Source organism: Physella acuta, unplaced genomic scaffold (genome assembly GCF_028476545.2).
Source record: "Physella acuta isolate Inbredline_101_S28 unplaced genomic scaffold, ASM2847654v3 ptg001055l, whole genome shotgun sequence".
Taxonomy (NCBI): Eukaryota; Metazoa; Mollusca; class Gastropoda; family Physidae; genus Physella; species Physella acuta.
In genome coordinates this window covers 428516-439277 of record NW_026732572.1, presented here as the reverse complement: position 1 = coordinate 439277, position 10762 = coordinate 428516, and the positions used below count along the sequence as shown (strand labels likewise).

The 10762-nt window shown below is 34.6% G+C and overlaps 1 protein-coding gene across 1 annotated transcript; it reads right to left on the bottom strand.

The window, feature by feature from the left end:
• Positions 1 to 5661: 5661 nt before the first annotated feature.
• On the bottom strand, positions 5662 to 6723 carry LOC131955108 (uncharacterized). The gene has a single exon (XM_059319083.1). The coding sequence runs from the start codon at positions 6721 to 6723 to the stop codon at positions 5662 to 5664; it is 1062 nt and encodes a 353-aa protein (XP_059175066.1).
• Between the last annotated feature and the right edge of the window lie 4039 nt (positions 6724 to 10762).

Genomic DNA, 10762 nt, shown 5'->3' with positions numbered 1-10762 from the left:
CTAGGTAGTTCGGACTAGGGAGAATGTGAGAGATACTTCGTGTAATGTCGATATCAAGGATAGTTTTATGTTTATTTATACGAGAATAGTAGTTGAATAATTATTGACCAAGAAAATAATAGGCATTGTGTAAAGCGATTATCGCCTGTATCGTGGTGATGGGAATGTACATGGTAGTGGTATGCTTTAAATGGTAGTAGATCATGTGATCAAACACGACTCTATAACAGCAGACATGTATAAATGTGTCATCTAGTCCATATTGGTCTTTGTGCTAAATTGCTCTTTTGCACATTTTTCGTTGTTTTTTCTGTTTGCGCATTTCCTGTTTCCGCTTTTTTCTGTTTGCGCTTTTTTCCGTTTGCGCTTTTTTCTGTGTGCACTTTTTTTCTGTTTGCGCTTTTTACCGTTTGCGCTTTTTTTCTGTTTGCGCTTTTTCCGTTTGTGCTTTTTTCTGTTTGCGCTTTTTACTGTTTGCGCTTTTTTCCCTTTGCGCTTTTATCTGTGTGCGCTTTTTTCTGTTGCGCTTTTTTCTGTTTGCACTTTTTTCCTTTTGCGCTTTTTCCCTTTTACGCTTTTTTCTGTGTGCGCTTTTTTCTGTTTGCGCTTTTTACCGTTTACGCTTTTTTTCTGTTTGCGCTTTTTTCGTTTGCGGTTTTTTCTGTTTACGTTTTTTTTCCGTTTGCGCTTTTTTCCGTTGCGCTTTTTTCAGTTTGCGCTTTTTTTCTGTTTGCGCTTTTTTCCGTTGCGCTTCTGTCTGGTCACCCCTGCTTGAAATTACCTTAAATTTCTCTTATTTGCAAGAACTATATAATACGATTATTTAACTATTTAGAGATGTAATAATAAAATTAATTTACATATACAAGTATGAATCTGAAACATTGCTCTTTAGTCCACTTGATCTCCCACTCCCAAAAAACGTGCCTTCTTTTCGTATGTTTTGAGTAAAGTTAATATTTTTGTGTCATGTCCTATTTTAAAGCAAAAAGGAAGTGAAATTACTTTGTTCTGCTAAATGTTAGTTGTTCAGGGAACCTAACCTAACTCTTGGTTTTAGAATTTTTTCGATTACTTCCATCATTTAGTAGCTTCTATTTAAGTATCCAAATCCTAATTTGCCATGTAATTGATTTACCTAAATAAAATTCTAAATACCTAAACATATATCTTTCACACTCAAGTATTTAGAAACTTAATCAAGCATCGTTTATACAGCTTCTAATAGATTTGTGTAGATAAAAAATATTTATTTTTGTTAATTATGAAGTTGATATCAGGACATTTAATATGCTTGAATAAAAATAAACGTAGTGATTTACTGAACGTTTTAGCATCGTATCTCCGTGCACATTTGACCATGACATTCTTATGCATGAGCAATCTATCTTGGGTATCACTATACAACCTATGTATTTAATTAAGGTACTTATTTACTTTTTTGTCTTTCCGAGATTGTGAAGTGTTCGCAATTTATTTAGCAACTGACCTTAAATGTTAAACATCGCCTTTGGTGATATAGAACAACAAAAGCTGTGCAGTTTGTATTCGAGTTGGTATTCTTTGTTTACGCACGAACTGGTGACTTTAAGATTGGATACAATCTTCCATTGTTGAGTTTGTTTACCACACTACTTTTGTTAATTAAGGCGAGCGTTTTACTAGCTGGCGACACCAGCTTTCTCCGAATTCGCCCTTAGTGGCAAATAAAAAAGTAGTAAAAATTATAATATTATCCGTACTGGCGAATTAAGCATAAGTATGTTTAAGGAATCAAACATCTAGGGTTAGGTTTAAGTTTGAAACTAGATTAAATATTTGATTTTTTTGAAACTCGAAAACGAATTTCGCATGTAAGGAAAAAACTAAACTGTCAGTAGGCCTACTTCCGTTTGGTCAAAAAGGGCAAGACCGCCTTACTCTAACTAGTAATACATTTATAACAAATATATACCAACAGTTAATAGCAACGACAACATCAATGCTAGATGTATATTAGTGATATGACTGTGGTAGCACTATAAAGCATCAGTGACTATGGTTATTGCTGTCTTTGTGAAATTGTTTGTCTGTATCTGTTGTCAACTCTACTGGGATAAGATACACTATTTTTTTATTTAGCGGCTGGGAATCATGCTGATCCCACTATCCCTTCATATGCTGATATATCTGAAACACATGAACTATTTCATCTGCCTTATGTGTCTTCGGCACGAAAGGGAAAAGATAATGATCAGCGCACAAAACAAATGTATACTTTTTGTCAACATTCCATGTACCTGGGTAAGAGAAGCGGAAGCAAATGGCTACTAACAGATCATTGACAAAAATTAAAATATGTACAATGATTAACTTGAAAGGAGAAAAGAAAAGATGTTTTAACCCTTTCTACGCGGCCCTTAACATGACGACGTTGATTCCCGCTAGGATCGGTGGCTGGTATAAATATATAGTTGGTTACAGTTAAGATTGAAATAAGAGAAGCCTACAAGAAAATTGGCAAAGTTTATCCTATAAAAATTTTAGCCCTCTTCCGTTCCTATTTTAATCCCAACCCAAATCATAATCCAAACGGATTCTGCTGCTATAAAAATGTTGTAAAAAACTATAAACAAATATAATATTATAAAACACAGATTTTCAGGGGACCTTTTAAATATTGTATGATACCTTTTGCTTTTTGATAACAATACACTCTGTATACAATGTAAAATATTAACTCTATAACGTAATATAATTTGTGAAAGTAAAACATTTTAATTTAGAGATAGTTTTGGTTCACAATACAAATATTTAGAAAAACTATTTGCATAAAAAAACTATTTAATAACAAGCCTTTATGTAATGATGATTTTTTTTTTAGTAATTATTTTTAACAAAAAATTATAATAGGGTTGCATGACTAAAACTATTGCGCACCAAATGAACACGAAAATGCACGAATAATAGTGCCGAAAGAGTAGTACAAAGCAGCCTACTAATTTCAGAAAATGTTAGATTGCATTGGATTTATGTCTTGACCCACGTGCCAACTTTGAAACGAATCTGTCTGTTAAAAGTGCCCAAAATTTAGCTCAAACGTTTCGATTTATGACGACATACACACTGTCGACAGACTGACGACTGACAGAAAAAGCAAGTTAAATAAAAGCTTGTAACAAATTACGAGATGTGCAGATGTAAAGATATTATGAAAACAGAGATGCATCTAAACAAAATAAAATCATTATACTATTAACATCCTGATCTTATTTTAGAAAGTCGTGAAAAACATACATGGATTTTAAAATAGCAACGAAAAAACCACTTGAATTTGTATGTACATCGTTTGTCCCACTTTATTACCGGATTAAGCCTAACACTAAACCACTTCACGATGATAAAACACGTCATGGCTGAACCTAATCGTGCCAGAAATACAGTTATCAAGGCATAATAATAAACAGTTATCATTATGTTCTTACGTAGTGGTGTTACCAGCTCGGTAACTAAGGGTGTCACAACACCCCTTTTGGTGATATCGAAGTTTTAGTTCGGTGTCACCCCATTTCTTAATATTTTAACTGGATAAAACATTGTTTTGACAGATAATGTTTTTATGTCACCCTGTTAATGGTGTCACCCGGTGTGGTAACGAAGGGTGTCACCACACGCCCATTCGACGACATCGCAGGTTTCGTTTGCTCTCACCCAATTTTCCTGCTATCGTAATATTTTAACAGGCTACACCATTGTTTGGACAGATAATTGATTTCATTTCACCCTGTTAATGGTATCACTCGGTGACCCCCCCCCCCCTCCACCTCCACCTCCCACATGTAACACTACACCGTATGTCTAGTAATTTCCAGTACAACATATTTATTTTGATATCGCTGAGGCTGAGTCTCAACATTTTAAATTTTGTTGTACTAAAGCAGGGGTTCCAAAACCTTTTTTACTTTCTCGTATATAGAGAAAGTCTTGTAATCGTGCAAAAAAAAATCGAGATTTTTACAAATCTCGACGTTTTACACCTCACTGAAACGGAAAAACATAATTTTGCAATCTTGTCCGTATGTCTGTGTGTGTGTGTGTCTGTCTGTCTGTCTGTGTGTAAACACGATAACTTGAGTACCGTTACAGCTAGGTTGATGAAATCAACTTTTGGGCGATTTACGATGACCGGAATTGGTACTTTTTCTACTTTGAATTTTTCAAAAGACTATAACTTGAGTACTATTTCAGATAGATAAATAAAATTTCACTTGTAAGTATAAGATATTATTTTCTACCTTCTGTTAAATTTTGAGTAATTTCCGTTGATTGGAAGTACTAATTTACGCAATTTCCGAATTCTCAAAAAACGCATGTTAATTTATAAAGTACTAATAATATTGCGCACTATTGTGGACTTTTTTATTTGGCGTTCACTTGGTGTGCAATTCTTTTGTCTACGACATTTTATTCTATTTTTAAAACTTTTAGTATTTAAAATGGATTAAAAATCATGTCTACAGCCCGAGTTCCCATCCCTTGTTGTTTTATATAAGAATATTCGAGAAAGTTTAGGGGAGATTACTCCCGGTTTATTTTACTCTAGAGCACATTCTAAAATATCGGTAGGGTGGCGGGCACCACCTATTTTAAATCGATAAACTCCTTTTATAACTTGTCATTTTCCCATAATTTATTTTCTTATTTTCTTATAGTCATAATGTATTAATAAATAATAAACAAAAATGTTTCAAAATAATAATATTATTTTTTTTTTCAAATTGCATACACACAGGGAAATGTATTTACAAAACGTAAAGAAAGTAAACAAAACACATAAATACAAAGAAAATATTTTATTAAAAAATATAATAAAGTCAAAGTGATCTTTGGCATTGCATTTCATTGGGCAGAGCTTCATAATTAGGAGCGTATGACGATACTCCTGTTGAATCTATCTGTCGCGACCCGAACAGGGCAGCAATCACAATGACAACAACGCGGTTACAGGCGGGGATTGCTTTTTGCACATCACTCCATGTACACGCGGAAAACCCGAAGTAAGCCGATGATATCCGAAGCAATCAGAGTTATGTGCCTTGTGATTTGGCGCTTTCGGCGTTTATCGGATCAGTTCGTGGCATTCGTTCCATTCGTTCACTTAGGGTTTTCTGCGTGTACAAGGTGTGATGTGCAAATGGCACTAACCGCTCCAGGCTAACGAAATTAGTGCAGTCTGGCTCGCCGCTAGACAAGTTGCGACAAGTATCAAACATATTTAATAAACCTAGGCAGTCCAAAAAATTAAAACTGTAACAAATGAATAAAACTAAATCATATTTTAAAATAATGTTTATGAAAAAAATTCTTTCTCTGTCAAATAGTGAGAGGCGGGCACATTCGAATCGTTCAGCGGGCGCACATGGCACCCGCGGACACAGGGTTGGGAAACCCTGTGCTAAAAGATATATTTCATAGTGCAGCATTAATAAAATACTAGAGCTGAAAAAATATTTATAAATATTTAAAAAAATTGTAATAGAATAAAATGCCGTATTTATAACATATTAGTATTCACACAGCTTATATAAAAGTCAAAATTAAAATATATTATGCAATATTTCAAATGTTGTATTCTACAATATTTATTTTAGAGTTATGTAACAAGCATTGATTTGATTAGTTTTAACGATACCATTTCCAAAACATCGATCGGAACTTGGAGTTGTAATTATAATACACGAATACATTACAACTGGAGTTAATTATCTGGAAAGTGTCCCTAACAATGTCCAAAATTTCATACAGTTTTCCAAATTTTCCATTTGTGATGAACTCGGGAACTGCAAATTTCGCGATGTTTAAAGAAATTTTTGGGACGTTGCAGACAATGAAAACTATTGAGATTATGATCAGCTGTTTGATGATCTGAAGTTCTTTGCCGCTAAATTTAAACTTTTCTTTAACCTCTGTATTTACTTCCGTATTCTCGCTGATGTTTCCGTTTGGATTCGTGTTTGCTGGAACAACAGCGTGCATGACGCGGAACTGTAAAGACTTTTTTAAATACGATGTCATCACAAAAACGCATAAAGTGAGGATAAATTGAACAGCCAATGGAATTACAGATCCAATAAGTGTCCAGGTAATATTTGTGACGAACTTCCGTATTGGCGAGATCCATAACATCGGTCTGGTTGTATTGGTTCTGGAATCAAAAGCTGGACTAATCCCCATAAAGACAAGCACCGGAACTGCCGTGCATAAACAGAAGCAACATGACACGACCATGAAGGTACCGACTATGTTTTTCCGGCTCACATGTTGTCTGAACCACACCGGGCTAGCCACGCTCAGGCAGCGAGCGATGGACAGAAACGTCGTCACCAGCATGACGCTCGTGTAGAATCCACTGGCGATGTTAACGAAGAAAACGGTAACACCGTAGGCGTCGATGAGAAAACACACCTTGAAGTTGGTGAGTAGTTCTGTGGTAATGAACACGTAGGAGAACGACCCGGCTGTGATGGAGATCAGGTACAGCAGGTCAGACAGTGAGAGAAACAGAAAGGCCAGGTTGATGCCGTCTTTTAACCCCATGGAGACGAAGGTCCCGATAGTGAGTGAGTGCCCGATGGCTCCCAGGGTAGATATGACTCCCCGGGTAAACCCGAAGATTGAGACTTCAAATGATACGTTGTCTAGGATTAGAAGTAAAACGGCGGTTGTATTGGCGAAATTAGCCATTAATGTTTTGCTTATTCCAATTTTTTTCTTTTATGAATTCACGTTGTATAACTAGGTAAAGCAAAAGCAACTATCTTGAACTGCACGAAAAGCCGTCCGTTTAATTGCGGAAATAGTGTCGAAACTAACCAGTATAAACTACAGTTATTTCGGGTTATTTCTACTTGAGACGTTAAACACAACATGCCACCTAAAGCTTGATAAACGTAAGCAGCACCATCACGCATCAGGTAAAAGAAAATACCTCATGTAGAAAAGTAATGTTAAGTTTGTATTAGGAATATATTATACATGCCCACTTGTGGAAGAGGCATACAGGCAGGACTCAAGGTCTATTATAAAATTTTGTATAGGGGATTAAGATGCAGGCCTACATGCACAGAAGAAAAAAAATATTATTTACAAATCAACCAATACTTTTTAATATCAAATACATGCAATTTCAAAAGCAAGAATTGTAATTATGATGATGTAAAATAATTGATAAGAATTTCTATAAATGCCAAAGTGTATTAGTTTTTTTCTAAATATATCTTAGCATAATTCAGATTTCTACAGCTTGAAGGATTACATAAAGTGATAAAAAAGTGCACGAACTATATAAAACCGTTTTGCATTTGTAAAAACTAATGTAAACAAAATTTAATAGAATCGGAAAAAAATGTAAAACGGTTGCAGATTGTTTTTTTAGTATTCGTATTCGAATTTTTAAAGGCGTTAAATTTTTTTACGATCACGCAAACATTTTTAAATTAAAATTTTAAAATTATCTGCTGTAAATTGGAATTAAATAATCTACAGATTACATAAATAAAAAATTTCGTGTAATTGCACTAGTCTTATTAATCTAGTTCCATGCTAGTTTGTGTTAATTTAGATTTTATCTATAATAAAACAAATTGTTAGGATATAGAGTATAGAGTCTGCAACATTCTGTATAGTCTTTGACTAAATCGATATCAGGACGTTTATCCCACAGAGCTGAATAGTAAGATTTTTTTTATTGAAAGCCGATTTATTTGTTTTTTTTAAGACAACATTTTAGTTTTTTAATTTGACCAACTTTTAAACAATTGCCACATGTTCACAATCTGCTTATTTTATTTCTTATTGATATATCAATCACTATTGTTTTTATAATAAACAAGCCGGCATAAAATTAAAACAATAATGGTGTAACTGTGTTTGGTGTACTTGGGAATACATGTGAAATCTATTATATTAATTGATGGGCGAATTAAATCTCATTGTTCCAACTTGATTTAGCTAGGTATGTGGTCGGGTACGGTGGCGTCAACATATGCACACAAATTGACTGGTTCGGTGTTTTTTGTGTGTGTGGTGTTACATCTGAGGTAGGCGTGGTCGTAATATAACATTAATAGGTGAGTTTAGGTAAAGGTTTATGGTTAGTTACAGTGTTAGGGTTAGGTAAAGGTTTAGGGCTAGTTACAGTATTACGGTTAGGCATAGTGTTAGGGTTTGGTGCAGGGTTTGGGTTAGGATTAAGTAAAGGGTTAGAGACAGGTTCAGGGTAAGGGTTAGGCACAGATTTTGGGTTAGAGACAGTGTTAGGGTTAGGGTCAAGATTAAGTGGTGGGTTAGAGTTAGGTAGGTTAGTTTTAGGTTCTGGGTCAGGGTTAGATACAGGGTTTAGGACTAGATGTAGAGTTATGGTTAGGTGCAGGGTTAGATGCAGAGGTAGAGTTAAGGTTAGGCGCAACGTTAGTATACTCTTATGTAAACATTTTAGATCTAGTAAATGGAGGACCAAAAACAACACATTGTTTTAACTCCGAGGCTAAAAATGTAATGATGACTATGAACACAGTTTTTATAGCGATAACAAAAATAATGAATATTCAGTTGTTAGCCAGGCGTTACTTCATCTGTTGTTAAACAATGATAGTTGATCATATGTGAGCGCTGCAGTCAAGCTGAGCTCTATGGAGTTAACCACTACATCGGTTAGATGTCCGTGTTTATCTTTCGTAGAAACATGCAAGGTATCGTTAAACTATCAGGGGCAGTAACTCAATTAAAATTGTGTTCAGATTTATTAAAAGAGTACATTCCCCTGATTACTCAGTTGTTTTTTAATTTCTCGTATATACGAAATATAGAGAAAGTCTTGTAATCGTGCAAAAAATAATAATCAAGATTTTTACAAATCTCGACGTTTTACACCTCACTGATACGGAAAAACATAATATTGGAATCTTGTCCGTATGTCTGTGTCTGTGTGTGTGTGTGTCTGTGTGTAAACACGATAACTTGAGTACCGTTGCAGCTAGGTTGATGAAATTTCATATATAAGTATTTTATCAAAATTGTAGATCCGTGGCAACGTTTGAGCGATTTCCGATAACCGGAAGTGGTACTTTTTTAACTTTGAAGTTTTCAAAAGCCTATAACTTGAGTAGTATTTAGGATTGATAAATGAAATTTCACATTTAAGTAAAAGATCTAAATCTCTAGCTTCTGTCAAAATTTGAGTAATTTCCGTTGACCGGAAGTACTAATTTATGCTATTTTCGATTTCTCAAATAACGCATGTAAATTTATAAAGTACTAATAATATTGCGCACTATTATGCACATTTTTTTTTGGCGTTCGCTTGGTGCGCAATTCTTTTTTCTATGAGATTTTATTCTATTTTTAAAAGTTTAAGCAATTAAAAATCATGTCTATATTCCAAGTTATATAAGAATATTCGAGAAAGTTTAGGGGAGATCACTCCCGGTTTATTTTTTGTTAGTTTAAAATAAAAGTTCTCGAAGTATGTCTTTCTTTTTGTGTCGAAGAAGGCGACTTATAAAAGAGCAAACTCAAGCTAAGGTTCGAACCTACCAACTGGAATGAAAATCATGGAACGGATACATCTCGGATATCATGCAACACACACAAGAACATCAAGAATTACCAAGAAACTAAACAAACATTAGGAAACACATTTTTTTAAAAGTACAGTTTTAACAACATAAACTTTATTTACATCAGAATGATAATTAACACATTGTTCACAGTAACAACAATTAGATATTTTAATTTATTCGTGAAAGAATACAATGCAACAAAATGAAATGAGAAAAGAGTTAATTCCAGGCATCTCTTCGGGGGGCACAGCTCACCCCCCCCCCCCCCCCCCCCGCCCCCTCACAGTAGGAAGTCTACCGCTCCCCCGAACGAAATGGAAGTTATATAGGAAATATATACTTTTAATAGTGTCCGCCACCCCGGAAAATTTAGTTCGTGCCCCGCCCCCCCAAAAATTGTAAGTTCCCCCCCCCCCCCCCCCCTCGCCCCACGGAAAAAAAAGTCTGGAAGAAACACTGAATGAGATTTTCAATAGTAAACAGCTGTGGTATTAGGTTTTTATTTAACGAGTAGGTCTTGATACCATATTGGTTTGTTGATGACTTGTTTATTGAGGACTTCAAATTAAATGGTTTTGAAAAAAAATGAAAATTAAACTCAATAAAATCAGAGGTAATTAAATTAAAAGTGAGTCGACATATTGTGCCACGGCCGTCTGTAAATGCCATTAGATAGAAGGATAGAGATAAGAAATGTGACACTACCTATTTTTTTTAAACGATAAAAACTTATTTTTCTTATAGTCAATATTAGTTTAAAGGTGTGTTATTGGAATTCTTAGTAAAAACATATGCGCCTTGTAACGATTGCCAACAGACTGAATAGGCCTACCTGCCGGTGACAATTTTAGTTACACGTTTTAGTTAAAAACTAGTTACAGACAACCTGGGCGATTTTAGATAATCCCATGCCTTAACTATTCCAGGCTGCCGATGATGATAAATGTAATGTAATGACAATGCACACTGATGTTGTGAATTATATGTCTGGGGAAAACAAACAAAAAAATCAAATTAGTTGAGAACGCCTGCACGTGATTTTAAAATTATCACACAATTCTAGAAATAATAGCTGCAATTTATGTTAAACTCTTCAACATTCGATCCACAATTTGTTCTTTCGTATTTTAATTATAAAATCTTTGCCAAGCAGTGTATGCTGT